The 20,214-nt window shown below is 39.2% G+C and overlaps 1 protein-coding gene across 1 annotated transcript in view; it reads left to right on the top strand.

Moving 5' to 3' along the window:
* Positions 1 to 20,214, top strand: part of LOC144503721 (titin-like) — a 350,880-nt gene that overhangs the window by 180,234 nt on the left and 150,432 nt on the right. The window contains exons 117-129 of the mRNA XM_078228491.1: positions 2,029 to 2,112; positions 2,656 to 2,739; positions 3,554 to 3,634; positions 4,693 to 4,887; positions 6,057 to 6,140; positions 7,027 to 7,110; positions 8,221 to 8,304; positions 9,054 to 9,134; positions 9,559 to 9,633; positions 10,047 to 10,130; positions 15,114 to 15,185; positions 18,151 to 18,222; positions 19,698 to 19,769. Of these exons, the coding sequence (XP_078084617.1) occupies positions 2,029 to 2,112; positions 2,656 to 2,739; positions 3,554 to 3,634; positions 4,693 to 4,887; positions 6,057 to 6,140; positions 7,027 to 7,110; positions 8,221 to 8,304; positions 9,054 to 9,134; positions 9,559 to 9,633; positions 10,047 to 10,130; positions 15,114 to 15,185; positions 18,151 to 18,222; positions 19,698 to 19,769 (1,152 nt within the window). The remainder of the gene's footprint in view (positions 1 to 2,028; positions 2,113 to 2,655; positions 2,740 to 3,553; positions 3,635 to 4,692; positions 4,888 to 6,056; positions 6,141 to 7,026; positions 7,111 to 8,220; positions 8,305 to 9,053; positions 9,135 to 9,558; positions 9,634 to 10,046; positions 10,131 to 15,113; positions 15,186 to 18,150; positions 18,223 to 19,697; positions 19,770 to 20,214) is intronic.

Here is a 20,214-nt window from a genome sequence, read left to right as displayed (position 1 = left end):
TCGACTGTCCTTCTGTTCTTTGTGTGAAAAATGTTCTGTTAAAGTGGTGTATATTTGTGCTTTGCATTACAAAACAACCATGCCGGGAAAGGTTTTTGAATGAGTTAAAAATAAATTTAAACTTAAATCTGGTGATTCTCCAACCTCGCTAATGCAGGCGCAAATCCCGTTGTGGCTGGACACTTCCGAGAGGGGCCATAACGGGATTTGCGACGGGGAGATTTCGTTTTGAGATTTTCCCTTCTCCCCCCACCCCCAGCCGGCGATACAATCTGGTTCACACCCTTAGATTAGCGTGTATTAATGGTGATTTAAGTATTCAGAAAAGACTTTAAGCTGAATTCTCAGGGAACGGTCAATGCTCACACCTGCTTGTGTGACGTGAAATCGGCAGGAATCACTACAGGTCTCCAAAACGGAGATCAGATGTGATGACCACGATGGGGATGGGGGGGGCTCTGAGGCCATTGCAACCACCCGCCCCCCACCCCCCAGTAGTTAGGCACATCACTAGACAGAGCCCGAGCACTGTCCCCTTCGCTTATGTGAGGGGGGGGGGGGGGGGGGGGGGTGGAGAGTGTTGGGGGGGGGAAGCCTGATACCAGTGTTGTGGGGCAGGTATCCTGTTGATGAACATTGAGGGGGGAGCCCCGATGCGAGACATTGATGGAGGGGTCCTTCAACCTCATTTTGAGATCAAGGGCACCCCGATCTCTAAGTAGCAGACCTTTCCGCTGTCACTAAATTAAGTAGGATCGGGATCAGGATCGCATCAACCGACCCTGCAGGAATTGCATCGCATTTCCCGCTGGAGATGACATTTCATCATTTTTTGGAAAATTATATTCAAAATATTTCCATTTATACAGAAACTTAAATTCGTAGTGAATTCTAATTCAGTTAGTGTTATATTGCTTTGATTTTGAAAAGTTAAAATAAAATTATGGGCTAACAAATATACATAAATTGTGAACCTGTAACTCATCCTTTGGCCAGGATTTTTTGCTCACGCTTTTTGAAGTCTATTTCTTATTGTCACAAATAGGCTTATGTTAACACTCCTGTCAGGCATGTTTGGCAGAGGGCCCAGAAAATCTTACGAGAACTCTCAAATCGTGTTTCACACCGATATAAACATGTGACGCGATTGTCCCCTCCATCATTGACGTAGCCATTTCCCAACATTGAATGTCAGGAACATCTAATTATCAGGCCTTGACGCCTGAATCATTCCCCCTACACCATCAGAAAATCCATTCACTTTGGGTGGAACCCAACTGGCCTCCCAAGGTGTGTATCTGGCATGCAGACCTCCCAGGGGAACTCAGGTAAGTGCATCACTTGTGGGTGAGGGTCCTGCCCGGGCACTTCCAAGCAGTGTCAGGGGCAAAGCCTAGGTAGTGTCAAGCGGAGAAGGGATTTCATGTGAAATTCTTTGCTTTAAAAATGGTGCCACGATCTTCAAAGGACTAAGTTGCTGTGGGGCATGCCAATCAGAGGCCACCCTGCCATTGTTACCTAATAAGACAGGCCTCTTGATTTTTTTCCCCCCTATGTCCGACCCTATATGTCAGAGAAAACTGCTGCTTCTGACGGCGTCTTCAACACTGCTTCTCCCGCCCACCATTGGCCTTTGTCAAATTCTGGGAAATTGCTGGTCTTTTAGTTTTAGCTTGTTGACGAAAATAACATTGAAGTATATTTTTCTCTGTCTATCTGTGGTATTAAAGTAAAATAGATAAATTGATGACAGTGCAGTACAGATTTTTCTTAACCATGCACAGAAGAAACTGTGCCCAATTATATTAATGCAAAACCTCTTTATCACAGCAATTGCCTTAATAGAGTACGTGTTCGTGCAAGTAAATCTCCTTCTGATTTAAAGATCATGCATTTGCAAATGTGCATGAAATCCTATATTTGTATCTCTTGTCATTTGTGTTTCATGTTGTCTGTTGTTTAACATCTTCACAATTATGTGCGTTTTATTGAGTTACTTTGCTCTTAATACACAATTGTTCTTTAAAGTGCCAAAGGTTCCTAAAAAGCCTCTGGCTGAAGAAATGATACCAACCCCTATTTCAAGAAAAGAAGCAGTCATTCCTGTCAAAGGTATAAAATAAATAACAACGATTGTTGAATGTTGTATGTTATGTTTTTGATTTTTTTCTGGTCATTATTTTTTGTTTATTTGTTTGTCTTTTTTGAGATGAAAATAAAACATATTTAAAATTAACAGTTTGACTTCCAACACTTGAAAATGTACCAATATTAGTACTCTTTAATTTTGCCCAATCTGGTCTGACCAGTGATTTGACCTTGACTTGGAAAAATTTAAGATTATTTAAATTTAAGTGTGATTGAGAACATTTAAGTTAATGCATGAACTAGAAAATAATTAAACTAATTTGTAAAGACAATTTTTCTTTCAAAATTTGTTAGCAAAGAAAACTATTGTTACCAATTACTGCTCAATTGCAACAAACTATGTATCTAAGCACTCTAGCTGTCTAACTTATTAGTTTCATTGCACATTCAAGATGTTCGTGCTGGTGTTTCAATCTCTTAGATGTGTTCATCTGGTCTCAATTAATGTAATATCATGAAAGCTGTGCTTACTTATTTGAGCTAATGAAACAATAATGTTCTTTGAAGTGCCAGAGGTTCCCAAGAAGGCCCCTGTTGAAGAAATTAAAGTAGTTACTGTTCCAAGAAAAGAGGAAGCCCCTCCAGCTGAAGGTACAATTGCAATAGAATGACTTACAATAATTTAGTTTCTAAATAGTGTGACAAAATCTTCATATTATTAAACAGAAAACAGCTTCTATTTTCATAGTCATCCCTGAAATCTTTTCATACCCTATCTGAATTGATCATCTCTATTTTTATATGTCAGTCTATTTGTTTTGTTACAACATAGTATTATATATGTTTTGTTGATGCAGTAATAACTCTAGAGTGTAGGGAAAATGATTTTTTTGTTAATTCGATGTCAAATTTGAAAATGATTTGAGACATTTCGATTTGTACAGACTACATTGAGAGATTTCCAAAGTTATCAAGAGTATATTTTCAATTAATAAAAACACTCCAACAATATTTATGAGTTCAAAACCACCATTCTTACAGCATGGATTAGATTATTTTTTACGAAAATTTGGACAAAAATGTCTTAATTTTGTCAGACAATAGAATGTGAAACAGTTAAAAACATAATCTATCGCAACATGAAAATCATTTTCGTCTTGATATAAGGGTGGGATTTTCCAGCCCTCCTGGCTGGCAAGATATTCTGGTCCTGACGAAGGCAGCGGGATGGGCGGGCCATGCAAAATGCCACTGACATTTGCGAGCCATCTCAATTTCTGGAAAACACTCTGAGGGAGGGCAAGAAAATCTCACCCAAGTTATGTTCATTCATAAGAAAATATAGATTTATGCTAGTTTGTCTACCAATTTGTCATGTTTTCTTGACTTCCTGTTTAAATGTCTTTGAATTTTTATGTAAGTTCTTTGAGTGAATCTTATCTTAAAAGCATTATGTCATTTAAAGTGCCAGAGGTCCAGAAGAAGCCAATAAAACCAGAAGAAAAGCCAACCATTGTTCCAAGAGATAAAGTAGCACCAGCAAAAGGTACAAAAGTAGAATGACAGTCTTGTAACACAGCGACGTGCTTATACCATTAGAACAAAAACAGTTATTTCTATTTCTGGACACGCACTATTCTTCTTCAGAACTTTGTTTCTGATCCTTCTTGTTATTCGAAAGAAATTCTTTGATTCGTTATCAATTTGTCAATGAATCTGTAATAACCTTGTGATGCGAAAGCTCATGCTATATCTGTGTAAATTGTAGAAGTTGTAAGATGCACAGAATTCAATATCATTTTACAGCATAGAAACAGTCCAGTCAGCATTTGCTTATTATTATCCATTTTAATCACCTCAGTTATTATCCATTTTAATCACCTCAGTTATTCTGTATAGTAGAAAGTTCTACATTCTCATCATTGAGTGAAGAAGCTCCTTCTAAATGCCTTATTGGGTCTATTCTTGGATGTTTTATACTTATGGTCCCTCATTTTGGATTCTCCACAAATGGAAACACACTATCAAATCCGTTCATAATTAGTCTTTCTTCTTTTAGAGAAAGGAACTCCAATCAGTTCAATCTTTCCGACATTTAGTTGTATATTTTTCAAATGCAACCAAATAAATCTAAATATTATTTTGAAGATTTTGCATGGGATTATTAGGCTGTGGCGCCCCAAGACTGGAAATTCCCATCTGAGCTCAACGGACCTTTGAATAGTCCGCCAAATTTTCTGTCCCACTACGATTCCCCCCCGCAGCGGACGAGACAGGAGAATTTCGGCCTTTATTTTATACCAAAGTAGTGTTCCAATGAGTAGTGATCCACCAGAAATAACATTTTAGTCAATTACATGAATGATTATATTTGGAAAAGCCTGGCATATTACTATTGGAAAATCTTCAGAATTTTCAAGCCATTAAACAGACATTGACAAATATATACTCTCTTAGTTCACCAAGTAAATGTATACTGACAGTAGAGTACATTCATAGTTTTATGGCAATGTGTGTTTCATATAGTGTCGACATATTTTTAAATATCCTAAATGAAGCATTTTTTTGGATTGAACATATCTTAAAACGCAATGTTCATTAAAGTGCCAGAAGTCCCCAAGAAGCCAGAAGTCCTCAAGAAGCCAGAAGTCCCCAAGAAGCCAGAAGTCCCCAAGAAGCCAGAAGCCCCCAAGAAGCCAGAAGTCCCCAAAAAGCCAGGAATACACAAGAAGCCAGAAATACCAGAAGACATTAAGCCAGTTGCTGTTTCAAGGCAAAAGGGTGTCATCTCAACAAAAGGTACAAATGTACACTGAAACATTGCATACAATCTTTATAGCTTTCTTGCTGTATTATTATATAAATTATTGTCTGTTTGTCATGTCTTGCTCACTTGCCAAAGCCTAAACTCTTATTTTGGCTCATTTTGTTGATATTACTGGAATTTGTCATGCCTTTTGTTTGTGAGTTTAATTCTGTGGTCTTCATGTAAATCTTACCTGCATATGTGGTGCTCGTTTTCATGTGTCATTTGGCATCTCAAATTGTATTTATGTGTTTGTACTGTGATAAGAAGAGGTTTAATTTGTAGTAAGGTAATTATTTACTTATTTTTAAAAATTGAGAAATGTATGTAAAGTAGCAGGACACCATCGTGACTGAAGAGAGTAGAAGATAAAAGGCAATCATATTGTTTTTATTAACATTATGGAAATAGATAGTGGAATATCTAATTTTGATTAATTGCTAATATTTGGCCTTAAACAATAGATTTGAATACATATTAATATTTAACTAATTATTGCATTTCCCTAGAAATAATCAGTTTTAGAAATCTGACATGGAAGAAGTCCAAATAAAATACTTTTAAATGACAACTTAATTGTTAGGCTGATGAGAATTATTTATGGTATTCTGAGCATGGTAAATTACTGGTGCATTAGGGTCCTTATTCTTAATAAATGCTTCAGTGTCACAAGTCGGCTTACATTAACATTGCAGTGAAGTTACTGTGAAAATCTCCTCGTCGCCACACTCCGGCGCCTGTTCGGGAGAATTTAGCATGGCCAATGCATCTAACCAGCACGTCCCTCAGATTGTGGAAGGAAACCAGAGCACCTGGAGGAAATCCACACAGACACATGAAGAACATGCAGACCCTATCTGGGAATCGAACCCAGGTGCCTGGCGCTGTGAGGCAGCAGTGCTAACCACTGTGCCACCGTACTGCCCCCTAACCATTGTGCCACATATTATGCCTGATATAAGCTCTGCGAATGGATGAATTTTGAATAAACTAATATCTCATATCTTTAGATATAATAGTTATGTTATTCTTAGCAAAATTATTATTATCCTGTGTTAGATGTGTCTGTGTGTTTCATGTTGTGTTTTCTTTTAAAATTCTCTTCAAAATTATATACGTCTTTTCAACAAATCGCATTCTTAAACAATAATGTTCTTTGAAGTTGAGGAGATGCCTCAGATGCCGATTGCCTTTGAAGCTCAGCCAGTCACTGTACTGAGAAAAAAAGAGACCATCACAGTAACAGGTAGAAAACTACATGGACATATCATTCTTCTACAGCACTTATTTCTTTTTTTATCTTTCATGGCTTTCATGTAAATCATACGAGTGCTATTTCTTTGTGTACTCTTTTGCCTCTCAGTTCATTTCTGCAACTGTAGACCAAATTTTAAGTCTGTGTTGTCTTGACTGTCATATGAAGAAGTTTTACTTGTTTAAAACATTATTCGTTCATATTATGAAATCGAGATATGTATATATGTGCTAAATTATATAAAATGGTACACCATCTTGGCTGAAGTAGGACTGGAAATGTGAGGAGGGAAATAAAAAAAATAGTGAGTGAGTGATTTGAAGTTTGTGTTTGAACCAAGTTATAGGAGATAGAAAGGCCTGGAAAAAAGCTGCTTACATATTACAAATTTAATATAATTAAAAACTTGGGAGTATTCAGTATACACTATGTTCAAATAATTGATTTACAAAGCTACTAAAAAAGAAAAAAGACCTTGCATTTACCTTCCACTTTGGACGTCTCTAAAAGCTTCACGAGTGTTTTGAAGAATAGTCATAAATAATGAAGGGAAATGTAGCAGCCAGTTTTCATACAGCCAAATCCCATTACCAGCTTTGAGATAAATGACCACAAAATCTTTTTTTGTGTGTTTGAGGGATAAATATTGGCCACAACAGTGGAGATAAAAATCTGCTGTTTTTTGAAAAGTACCATGGGATCTTGTGTCCAGCTGAGTGGGCAGCCTATTCATTTACCTGGACAATTTATTTAATGTAACATACTCTTGTGTTAGCTTCATCTGTCATATGTGCTTCATGTTGTTCTGAATTATTAAATATTTTTGAAGTGTTTTTTTTAAATTAATCTCATCTTAAAACAATGATGTCTTTTGAAGTGCCAGAAATTCCTCAGAAGCCAATTGTTGAAGAATTCAAACCAGTTACTGTTCAGGAAAAAGAAGAGATCATTACAGTTGAAGGTACAAAAATGAAAAGAAGACTTTCATACAAACTTCATCCAACATTATTATGTGAACAATTGCTACTTTTCATGATAGCATTATATATCATAACCAGGGACCTTTCTGATCTTTAAGTACCATTGGTCTTCTCCATGTGCATCCATTAATGCATGCTGTTGTGTTGTATGGTGCTGCTTCTGTTTTATATCTGATTGCATTGCTTGTGCTGCCATGGAGAAGCTTTAATAGTTAATAATGTTTAATTAAATACCAAAAGATTAGAAGTAATGAAGTGAATATATTAACAAATTGTTACGTACTAACCAGAAGTATTATACAAGTGAAATGGAAATGCCAATTAGAAGAAAATTAATTTAATTATGAAATAGTGGGGAATATATTTCAAACTACAGTCATCCTGACGTACTCCCTATGTAACCAGAACAGAAAAAAAGCCAGTTGAATCTTGACCTGGAAATAAATATTTTGGCTTTAGAGCTTCTGCCCATCTGCTACCAGTTCATCATAGTCATGAGGAGACTGGAGCATAGTTAGGATGCCCCCAATGTCAGGAGTTTCTGAAATCTCAGGCTTCAAAGAAATTTGCTTGTGGAGTCAGCATAAGAACATCTGCTAGGACCTGGTGAGACCAAGAGACCAAACATATTGGTTTATCTAATGGTGGATATGAAACTGTGGTCTGAACCATATTAAAGTTAGCACATTTTCTTTTTTTTTTACTAGCAACCTTTGCAAAGGGTCTTTAAGAGGGGGATAGCTAAAATTAATTTCCTGCTTGGAAGTCCAACACCTTAATACGTGATGTTCTGGCGAACATCTTAGATGTGGCTCTGTTTAACATGTGAGTCCACCACTTAACAGCAGCTTAATAGTAATCATCCAATTTAGCCAAAGAAAGATGTTCTTGCTAGGTGCTGTCCCCACATAAATGGAATTACTGACCAATGGATTTTGGGTTTTAGCTCTTTATAACATGGAATGCTATTTAATGTTTGTTGCTATTGTTACATGCTTCATAGGACATGACTTTGCCTGTTCTTAAACAATTTCAAAATGCTTACATGTTCTTGCATAAATTACATCTTAAAACAATCATATTCTTCAAAGTGCGCGAAGTTTATAAGAGGACTACTGTTGAAGAGTTCCAACAAGATGAAGTTGAAAGAAGAGAGATTGTTACTCCAGTAAAAGGTACAAAATAATCAGAATTTCAAACTAGCCTTCATCTTGTGTTACAAAAGTAGTTTATACTTTTCGTCATTTTCTTATATATCCAATTCTAAGTTCTTAGCTTTTTCTTCTTCAAAAGTAATTTGTCTAAGCCATATTTCTGTGTATCTATCGTCAATTTGTGCATTCCTGTTTAATTGGTACATCAATGAATTTTTTTTAACATTTGTTTGTGTTGTATATGCTGCCATAACAGTAGTTCTAACATTAAGGAAAAAAATTCTATTTGCATTCAGTGCTGTCAATTAAATTTACCTTGTGAGTATTTTGTATTTCTGCCAAAGTTATCATGACAGTGTAAGTAACAAAAACACCAGGAATATAGATGTTATTTGGAAAGAAACCTGAAGTTACTTGTTGACTTGGATCATTGCATTTGTAAAACAAAAAGAAAATGCAAAATGGTAAAACAATCTCATTTTTAAATTTGATAATTTTACATAATGAGTAAAGAATCTTTATTTTCTAATTGTTGGGAGAAATACATTATCCTAGCAATCCAAAATTATCCATATAACTATTTTCTCCTCAAGTGCCCAAAAAGTAATTTAAAAGATTTAATAATTTTGGTGCTTTACAAGAGAAATGTCACTCTGTGTTAATTTTGTCTGTTCAGTGTGTTTCATGTTATATTAATTTGTATATATAACTTTAGCATGATGTATATAATTGCCCATGAATCTTACATGAAACAATCATATTCTTTAAAGTGCTGGAAGTGCCAAAGAAACCAGCTGCTGAACCAGTCCAACCACTTAAAATTCCAAGAGAAAAGGTCACTCCTGTAAAAGGTACATTAAAAAATCCATGTAAATAGTATATCCACACCTATTCTTGTCAATCTGTTTTGCATAGTAACTTCTTCAATCCTGTCCAGAATTTCCTTTGGTACTTTTTATTTATCACCAAAGTAAAAATTAGAAGTAAAATCCTTTCTCTAGTAAAGATAGCAAAATATGTATTTTGCCAAAATAAATGTCCTCAAGTATGATTCCCCAATGCAGAAATATGTAATGATTACTACTTACTACTCATACATTAAATTATGGAAAGCTACATTACTTTGATTTAACAGTTGTCTTGTACTTGTAACAGGGAATGTCATTTTGTGTTAATTTAGTGTTTTTTATGTGTCTGGATTTAGTCAACTAACTTTAATGTTATCTGAATCATCTTAAATGAACCTTATCTTTAAACCAATAATGTTCTTTAAAGTGCCAGAGGTCCCAAAGAAACCAATTGATGAAGAACCAGTTATGGTTTCAAGGAAGGAAGTTGCACCAACTGAAGGTACAAAAGAACACAGAAGAATTTCCATCCAAATCTTAATCTTATGCACTGTACCGTCCTGTTATCTACATCATTGTAAAACCATGTATTCTGTTTTTTTTCATAAATTAACTAACATCTTGCTTATACTGTTTTTATTCCAGTACATTTCCATCTACTTGTGCTTAGTAATTCTTTTCTTCTGCAAAATGGTAGCTAATATAGTTTTTGTCACTCACACTACATACTGTCTGCTGCAATAGTTTCCATATCCATTTAATACTTATATTGTTACAAAGTAATGTGTCCTATTCTGTTGGTTTTGTCCGTCATGTCATTTTGAGTTTCAGTATCTTAATGGCTTTATAGATTTTCATGAAATAATTGAATTCTGAAGTAATATCATCCTAAAATTATAATAATGTTCTTTAAAGTGCCAGAGCTTCCAAGAGAGCCTGTTATTGAAGTGGAGAAACCAGTTGCTATTCCAGGAAAAGTGGAGGTTCTTCCAAAAAAAGGTATAAAATAAAGGAGAGGATTTCAACCCAACATAGTGTTCTGGCCATTCCATTATAACGTGTCTTTTGGGGCTATCTCATTAATGTAACTAAAATTTCACTTTGAACACAATTAAGTCAAAATGTCTTTTTATTACCATTGATGTGTTCTTCTATTTATGTTGTGAGGTGTGGATAAATGTAGTGTGTCTCGTTGCATTTTTCATGTCGTCCTATCTTAATTGTAAATGTCATGTTTTGTTCTTTGGAGAATATAACCAAAACTTGGCGTTGGAACTTGAACTACTCACAGGTTAGCTTCTGGATTATTTCTTCTGGCTGCTGTTTTTGGAACTTTGATATACTTGTCTAAAGTTTCATTACACAACAGGAAGTGGTCTGACTGTTGCAACAATACTTCGTTGATTTGAAAGTTTATTAAATGTTTGCTAGAACAAGTTGTTTACTGATTTGGTTGGCCTAGTAGGCCAACTTCTTCTGTAAATTAAACAGGACTAGGAGAACACAGAGAGGCCACAGGGACAGGGCAAGCTGCTAGAAGAGGCAGAGGAAGGGCTTTCAGCAGGATGTCATATTTTTAAGGCTGGTCTTTAGGGAGCAATTCTCTTATCTCAACTTCAACATGGACCAGTGTTCAAGGTATCTTCACTTCACAAAAGAAATCATGACTGAAATATGCTAATTGCTGCAGCCACAGCTGCAATCTCAACGAATGGCAAGGACAGCATTGTTGTGTCCTTCAAGGTTATATAGCTCTTATCTTTGATATGTCTGATTCTTTACAGGCCGCTGCTGGAGATATAGGTTATATGTTAGTTTGTAATATACAGCTGCATCTGGGAAGTCACGGGCGCTGTCTATGCAGAGAGCTTCACCTCATTTATTCTTGCTGGAGATGAGCAGATAGAGCAATCATGAGGGTTTACACGCATAAACTACTCTATGGCACAGGGTGCCATGGACATCCTGCACATGGCTTTGCATAAACCTCATGTGAACTCAGCATTTTTTACAAACCGAAAGGCATTCCACTCCCTCACTTATTTGTAGTTATACATCCACTGGTAGCTCACAATGCAGATGAATACCTACTATCCTGGCAGCGCTCTCTGTATCACCATATTCTCTGTTGACCCAGTATGATAAGCCAGAGGCTGACTACTGGGCAGCAATTGTTATCCACTCATGTCACAACTCGTGTTTCCTGTAAAGGACCCACACCCATAAGCACAGCATGTCTACAAAGAAAATCATGTTGTCACAAAAAATATTACAGACTATTCTCAAGCAACGCTGTCATTATCTGAACCACTGTGGAGGAGCGCTGTGGTTTTCGTCTGAGCAAGCAACAATATTTGTGCTAGTTTGCTTCATGTTGCATGACATCATCTTTATGGGAGAAGAAGGGAGGATCTATGTAGGCAATCCCTTTCTGTCCCAGCTCTTCATGAATGGTAGTAGCACCTCAGCCAAGCTTCCCCAGTCAGCAAAATTCCGCACTCCTTATCCTTCCTTAATCACAAACCATCATATTCTCTTTCTGGTCCTACAAATGGAAAGAACATCTGAAAATGAACCTTCTAATGCAATTTTATGAATTCAGCCATGAGATAATGTATCTAAAATAGTCCAATCACCAATGTGTATTCCCCTAGTGTTTCTGTTCTAGAAGGTTCAGCTTCAGACTACACCATTTCAGCCTGGGCTGTAGCTGTCTGAAATGGCTGACTGACAGGCAACAAGAGCACAGGTAGAGTGCAGAGATGGGAACAAGAATGCTGCAGTCTTGAGAGAGGCTCCACTGCCATTCTCATGGACCACTGCCATTCTGCTGGGACAGCTCCTAAGCAATCCTATTGATCTGCTGGACATCAAATTAATGGACAAAGAAACCCTCTGAACAATGGTATATCAGAGCCATGATACTCTTACAACAGTGCATAGAGCTTTGATGGAAGCTGCTGAAACTGCAATAGAAGTTGAGATGTTGCCCTTAAGGATTGATATCACAGGGGTTCCACAGAGCTGAGCACCCATTCCAGTTTGGAAAGAATGGGCCCTAGGTCTACCCAAAGCCCTGTGCTAAATCTCTATTGGACACCGCTATATTCCTTGATATTAAGCAGACATTGCAATGCTCTGAATGTTTGGCTATGTATACCCACCAGCTTTAATTTTTCTAAAGTCCAATCTGTCAAAATCCTCATCTGAATCCTATGTAATATGGTCCATTAGGATGGTGTGCCCTGGAGGGGAACTTTCAGGTGGTGTTCTTGCCAAGCACCTGCCATTCTTGTCCTTCGCTAGAGCACGGTAGAGATTGAAAGTTTGAAACATGCTGTTAAAACAGGCTTGTTGAGTTGCTGCAGTGCAGCTTGTAAATGGTACACACTGCAGCCACTGTGCACCTGTGATGAATGGATTGAATGTTTAAGGTTTGGATGGGGGGTTAATCAAGAATGCTACTTTTTTCCTGGACAGTGTCAAGCTTCTTTGGTGTCGGAGCTGCATTCATCTTGGCAAGCGGAGAATGTTCCATCACACTCCTGTTTTATACCTTGTAAATGATGGGCACACTTTGGTTCACCTCAGAATTCCCAGTCTCTGACCTGCTCTTGTACAGTAAGAAGTCTCACAACACCAGGTTAAAGTCCAACAGGTTTATTTGGTAGCACAAGTCACAAGCTTTCAGAGCGCTGCTCTTTCATCAGATGAGTGGGACTTCTGTTCACAAACAGGGCATATAAAGACACTGCTCTTGTAGCCATGGCTTTTGCAGTTAAGTTTCTGATCAATGGTAACCCCCAGGATGTTGATGGTGTGAAATTCAGTGTTTGTAAGACTGCTAAACATCAAGGGGAGATGATTAGTTTTTTCTCTTGTTGGAGATGGTCATTGCCTGGCACTTGTGTGGTGTGGATATTAGTTACCACTTATCAGTCCAAGTGTGAATGTTTCCCCAATCTTGATACATGTGGACATGAATTGCTTCAGTATCTGAGGAATTGCGGGAATGTACTGAATGTCGTGTAATCATCCCCACTCCTGACTGAATGTTGGAGCAAAGTTCATTGATAAAATAGCTGAAGATGGTTGGGCTTGGAACTCTACCCTGAGGAACTCCTGCAGTAAACTCCTGGGCACCGAGATGATTGGCCACCAATAACCATAAGCATTTTGCATTGTGCTAGCTATGACTCCAACTAATGTAGAGTTTTCCCGTTTGCTTCAATTTTGCATGGGCTCCTTGATGCCACATTCAGTTAAAGCAAGCCTTGATGTCGATAGCGGACATTCTTCCCTCATTGCTTGTATTCAACTCTTTTTTTCTGGAGCTGAGTGGCCCTGGCAGACCTCAAACTGAACATCTATGAGCAGATTATTGCTGTGCAAGTGTCACTTGATATCACTGCCACCACCATCTTCCATTACATTGCTGTTGATTAAGAATAGGCTGTTGGGACAATAATTCACCAGGTTGGATTTTTCCTGCTTTTTGTGGACAGGGCATGTCTGGGCATTTTTGCATATTGTCAGGTAGAGGCCAGCATTGTAGTTGTGCTGGAAAGGTTGGCTGGAACGTGGTACTTATGGAGCACAAGACTACAACTTGGATGTTGTTAGGACCCATTATAGTTCTTGTAGCTGGTACCTTAAACCCATTCTTGATATCAGGTGGAGTGAATTGAATGTGCTGAAGACTGGTATCTGCAAACTTTGGACCTCAAAAGGAGGCTGAGATGGATCAAGCAATTGACATTCCAGTCGGAAGGTGGTTGCAAATGCTTCAGCTCCGTCTTTTCCGTTGGGTTCCAGTTTGTGGAGTCTCCTCATCCTGTTAGTCGTTTCATTGTCCACCACTTCTCATGTGTGAATGAGGCAGAACTGCAGAGATTTGATCTGGTTCATTGTTTGTACAATCGCTCAACTCTGCCTATTGTGAGCTGCTCCCAGCTTTTAGCATAAATGTGGTGTTGTCTTGTAGCTTCACCAAGTTGGAATCTTATCTTGAGGTTTGCATGGTGCTGCTCCTGATTGATTGAACCAGGATTGATCCTCTGACTTGATGGTAATGGAAGAGTGAGGGATGCAGCAGGTTATGAAGTTACACATAGCAGTTAAATACATGCTGCTCCTGTCCTTGGGTTCAAGGGTGCCAGGTTTCGAGCAGTTAACTCTGTTCTGAATCTATCCCATTTAGCATGATGGTGGTTCCATCCAACAGTACACACGCTCAGTTTGACAGCAGCAATGTCCTTCAGGGCAGACCAGCTCAATCAGGAGTGATGCTACTGAACCACTATTATTGATTGGCATTGAAATCCTGCTCGGAGTATACATTCTGTACTTTTGCTACCCTGAATGCTTCTTCTAAATGTGTTCAACACGGAGGAATACTAATCAACAGCTGAGGCAACATGGTAGGAGGTAGTCAGCAGGATGTTTCCTTACCCGTTTTTGACTTATTAACATCAGAGTTCACTAGGTCTGGAGATAATGTTATGAGAGCTTCCAAGATCAGTTCCTCCCTACCCTATACCACTGTGTCACCAAGATTGGTAAGTGTGTCCAGCTGGTTGGACAGGACATACCCAGGCACAGTGATCCAAGAGTCCAGGGCATTGGCTGTAAGGTATGATACAGTGAGCATGGCTATGTCAGGGTGATGCTGGTCTCATCTGTGAAACGACTCTTCCAGTTATTGCACAAGTACCCGGGCATTTGTGATGATGACATTGCAGGATCAGCAGGGCAGGATGTGCCTTTGTCTTTTGTGGTGTTCCGGTCAATGTTGGGTGGGGTCCATCTGGTTTTATTTTAACCAGTTTCTTCCCTCGTGTTTGTGTAAGTGAGGATACATAACGTTCCCACGGGCTGATTTTCTCTGCCAAGCACGCTTGGGTTATTTTAATTTGTTAGTTCGCATACCTTCAAGATAAAATGATTATATCTTAAACATCTGAACATTATTGTTTCTTAAAGTGCCAGAGGTTCCTAAGAAGCCAGTTCCTGAACCACTGAAACCAAAGAAAGAGGCGGTTACTCCAGAAAAAGGTATTCCTCCTTGTGATTTTAGATGCTGGAAATTCTTTTATGGCGCATATATCGCGAACTGGGATTTTCCGGGCCTGGTGGGTTGGGCGCAGCTGCGACGGATGCAGCAAGCCAGCCAAATGTTCATTGACTTTGAAGAGAGGGATAGAGATGTTTTGCTGCAATTATATAGGGCATTGGCGAAGCCACGTCTGGAGTATTGTGTGCAGTTTTATCTGAGGAAGGATATCCTTGCTATAGAGGGAGTACAGCGAAGGTTTACCAGGCTGATTCCTGGGATGGCAGGTCTGTCATATGACGAGAGATTAAGTCCGTTAGGATTATATTCACTGTAATTGAGAAGAGTGAGAGGGGCTCTCATAGAAATTTATAAAATTCTAACAGGGTTAGACAAGGTAGATTCAGAAAGAATGTTCCCAATGGTGAGGGAGTCCAGAACTAGGGGTCATAATTTGAGGATAAGGGATAACCTTTTAGAACTGAGATGAGGAGAAATTTCTTCACCCAGAGGGTGGTGAATGTGTGGAATTCACTATCACAGAATGTAGTTGAGGTCAAAACATTGTCTGATTTCAAGAAGAAATTAGATATAGCTCTCAGGGCTAAAGGGATATGGGGGGAAGGGGGGATCAGGATATTGAATTTGATGATCAACCATGATTAAAATGAATGGTGGGGCAGGCTCGAAGAGCCAAATGGCCTACTTCTGCTTCTAGTTTCTATGTTTCTGTGACTTTGACAAGACCGGAAGATCCTGGCCCATGTTGTTCTTTACATTTAAGTGTTCTACTTTGCTTGTGTTTCCTGCTTTACTATGTTTATATGTATTGGTATTATTGCTACAAACTTCCACAACCAGCTTTCTTTATGCTAGTATAATTCCAACCAGTGGAGAGCTTTCTCTTGTTGACTTCAATTTTGTTTGGGTTCCTTGATTTCACTCTTGCTCAAAGGTGCAGTCACTCTCACCTCTCCTCTTGAATTCAGCTCTGTTGTCCATGTTTGGACCAAATCTCGAAAGAGGTTAGGAGCAGAGGTGCCCTGGCAGAACCCAAACTAAGCCAAAGTGAGCAGGATATCTCTGAGTAAGTGTTGCCTGGTGGTACTGTAAACTGCACCTTGCATCATTTTGCTTACGATTGAGAGTCGACTGTTGGGGCAGTAATTCACTGGTATTGATTTTTCCTGCTTTCTGTGGACAGGACAAAAGTAAGGTAGATGCCAGTGTTGTGATTGGGCTGGAACAGCTTGGCTAGATGGAGCACGTTCTAGAGCACAAGACTTGAGTACTACTACCAGGTTGATGTCAGGGTCCATTACCATTACTATATCCAGTGCCTTCAGTCAATTCCTGTTATTGTGAGGATTGAATCAAATTGGCTCAAGCTGATGCTGTGACCTCGGAGGAGGCTGAAATGGATCATAAACTTGACACTCTTGGCTAAAGATGATGGCAACCACTTCAGCCCTTTCCTTTGAATTGATCTGGGCTCCACCTCCTCCACCTGATAGTTGTTTCATTGTCCACCACCAATCATGGTTGCTTTAGGCAGGACTGCAGAGATTTGATTGAATCCATTGGTTATTGAATTGCTTAATCCTGTAGCAGGCCGCTTCCACTGCATGTGGGGAAGCAGTCCTGTGTTGTAGCTTCACTTATTTTAGGTATGCTTGGTGCTGTTTTTGACATACTCTCATGTGCTCCATACTGAACCATGTTAGATCCCCTGACTTGATGGTAATCATAGAAACCCTACAGTACAGAAAGAGGCCATTCGGCCCATCGAGTCTGCACCGACCACAATCCCACCCAGGCCCTACCCCCATATCCCTACATATTTTACCCCCTAATCCCTCTAATCTACGCATCCCAGGACACTAAGGGGCAATTTTAGCATGGCCAATCAACCTAATCCACACATCTTTGGACTGTGGGAGGAAACCGGAGCACCCGGAGGAAACCCACGCAGACACGAGGAGAATGTGCAAACTCCACACAGACAGTGACCCAAGCCAGGAATCGAACCCAGGTCCCTGGAGCTGTGAAGCAGCAGTGCTAACCACTGTGCTACCGTGCCGCCCCATAATGGTGGAGTGAGGATTATAGCAGTCTCAGTTGAATACAATATTGCTGTTATTGATGGCCCATAGTGCCTCAAGGATGCCCAGTTTTGAGCTGCCAGGTCTGTTCCAAATCTATCCCATTAGCATGGTGCTAGTGGCACACAACAGGCTCACAGGCCCAGCCTTGCAGCAACGATATCCTTCGGGACTCATTCAGCTCAGTAAGTGGTGAAGCTACTGAACCACTAGGTGGTAGTTATTAAAATCCCCCTGCTAGAATGCATTCTGTGCCCATGCAAACCTCCGTGTTCCAAATAGTGACCAAGATGGAAGATTACTGATTTGTCAGCTAAGGAAGTTTCATAGGCGATTATCAGCAGGAGATTTTCTTAGCCTTGTTTAACCTGATACTATGAGACTTCATGGGGCATGGAGATAATGTTGTGGGTTCCCAGGGCCATTCTGTTCACCACTGTGCCTCCACCTCTGGTGCATCTGTCTTGCTGATGAGTCAGGACATAACCAAGGATGATAATGTGGGAGCCTGGTTCACTGGATATATGGTATGATTCAATGAGTATATCTATGTCAGGCACTTACTTGACTAGTCTGTGGAGCAGCTTTCCCAATTTTGGCACAAGTCCCTAGATGTTACCAAGGAACAATTTGCAGTGTTAACTTGGCTCGATATGTCTTTGCCATTATTGTTTCATTGCTGGGCAGTCAGTCTTGTTTGATTTTAACCACTTTCTCCCCCAGTATTGTACATGCGAATAGACAATGTAATTTTGAGTTGTATTTCTCTGTCAAGTATGTTTGTGTTATTTCAACCTGTTGCTTAAATATCTTAATGATAAAAACAATTGCACTCGAAGCAACTTAGCATTATTGTTTCTTAAAGTGCCAGAAGTTCCTAAGAAGCCAGTTCCTGAACCATTGAAACCTAAGAAGGAGGCGGTTACTCCAGAAAAAGGTAGATTTCTTTTTATTTTAAATTCCAGAAATATTTGGATGAAGCAAATACCATGTTGCTATTTAAATATTAATAGTCTATTTTTTCATGCTTTAATATGTTGAGAAGTATTACTATTATTACTACAAATTCCAACAACCTCAACCATCTTAATTTGTGCTGGGTATGATTCTAACCGGTGGAGATCTTTTTCCTCAATTCCCATTGAGCTTCAGTTTTGTTAGGGCTCGCTGATGCCACACCGAGTGAAATGCAGGCTCCAGGTCAAGGGCAGTCATTCTTACCTCACTCTTCAATTCAGCGCTCTTTTGTCCACATGTTTGGAACAAAGCTGAAATGAGGCATAGAGTTGAGTGGCTGCGGTGGAAGCCAAACTGAGCATCAATGAATGGTTGTTGCTTGATAATACTGTCAACGATATTTCAATCACTTGGTTGATGATTGAGTAGACTATTGGCTCATTCATTGGCAGGTTTGGATTTTTTCTGATTGTGAATTCATCCTCCTGCCTTTACTTCTACGCCCCCTCCCCACCCCCTTGCAATCCCTCTTGCACTCTCACTCATCCAGTTTCTTGCCAAACCCAGCCTTCCCTTTGGGTGCACTATCGACAGCAGCTACCACTGCCAGTAACACAGCCTCTTATGGAGACCAATGCGTCTCATGATTGGTCAGCAGCTCTGGATGGGCAGGATTACTGATCCAGGGGTCCTGAATCCTGGTGTAGTCTCTATGCTTGGCCATTCAAGTGCCTGATTTTCAGTCGGTCCTTGCCCTCAGAAAAGATTTGGTTTTCCAACCAGTTCTCCATCCAGTAAGCTGAATCCACATCAGTTGCATTAAATCCACCCCCATGAGAGGGCATGCAGGCTGGAGTCAAGGATGAGGATTCCCAGAGTCACACCTCCAAATGCCATTGTGCCACCACCCTCACGAGTCTGTCCTGCTGGTGAGACAGAGAAAAGCCAGGGATGGTGCTACAGGAATCCGGGACGTTGGTTGTAAGGACTCTGTCAGACTGTTGCTTCACTAGACTTTGAAATAGCTTTCCCAATTTTGGCACAACTCCCCAGATGTTACTGAGGAAGACTTTGCAGTGTCAACTGGAGAGGCTGTGTCCTTGATGTTTCCAGTGCTTAGGGCCAAAATTCTCCTGTCTCGCCCGCCACAGGAATTGTAGCGGGTGAGACAGAAAATTCGGTGGACTATTCAAAAGTCTGTTGAACTTGGATGGGAATTTCTTTTCTTGGGATGCACACGGCCAGAGAATCCTGCCCAACATCAATGCCACGCTGTCCATCTTGGTTTACTTTAACCAATTTATCTCCCTGTATGTGTACATGAGTGTGCATAATGTCGCCTTGGGTTAAACTTCTCTGCCAAATATACTTGTATTATTTTAACTTGTTGCTTAGATATTCTAATGATAAAAGCTTTGTATCTTAAACATCTTAACATTAAACTGTTTCTTAAAGTGCCGGAAGTTCCTAAGAAGCCAGTTCCAGAACCATTGAAACCAAAGAAAGAAGCTGTTACTCCAGAAAAAGGTACATATCTTTTCAAACATGCTGGTCGACACATCCTGTTTCCAGGAAATGAAGGGATGAAAGTAAAAAAAAAAGCTTTGAAATAATAAGAGAAATAAAATGTTTTTTTGTGAAGTCATAGGCTGAAATATTCCCCCTATGGGTAGATGGACTGAATATTCAAGAGATTTCATTCAATAATGCACTAATTATCTTCTTTTGTGTAATTACTTTAATTACCAATTTTAATTCCACAAATATGAAACACAGACGCCTAAATTCAAAGCATTATATTAAAAAAAATTTTTTTACAATTAATTTACTTTAATTTGCTTTATTTAACTAGATTCTCGTTTTAATAGATTTACAATTTTACAAATATTTTTATAAATCATTCTCTGCATCCTCGGTTGTTGTTGTTTCTCTTCCCACACAAGGCAATCCTTCATCTGTCCCCATAGCAAGG

This window comes from Mustelus asterias, chromosome 14 (assembly GCF_964213995.1).
Source record: "Mustelus asterias chromosome 14, sMusAst1.hap1.1, whole genome shotgun sequence".
Taxonomy (NCBI): Eukaryota; Metazoa; Chordata; class Chondrichthyes; order Carcharhiniformes; family Triakidae; genus Mustelus; species Mustelus asterias.
This window is presented reverse-complemented; position numbering and strand designations above follow the sequence as displayed.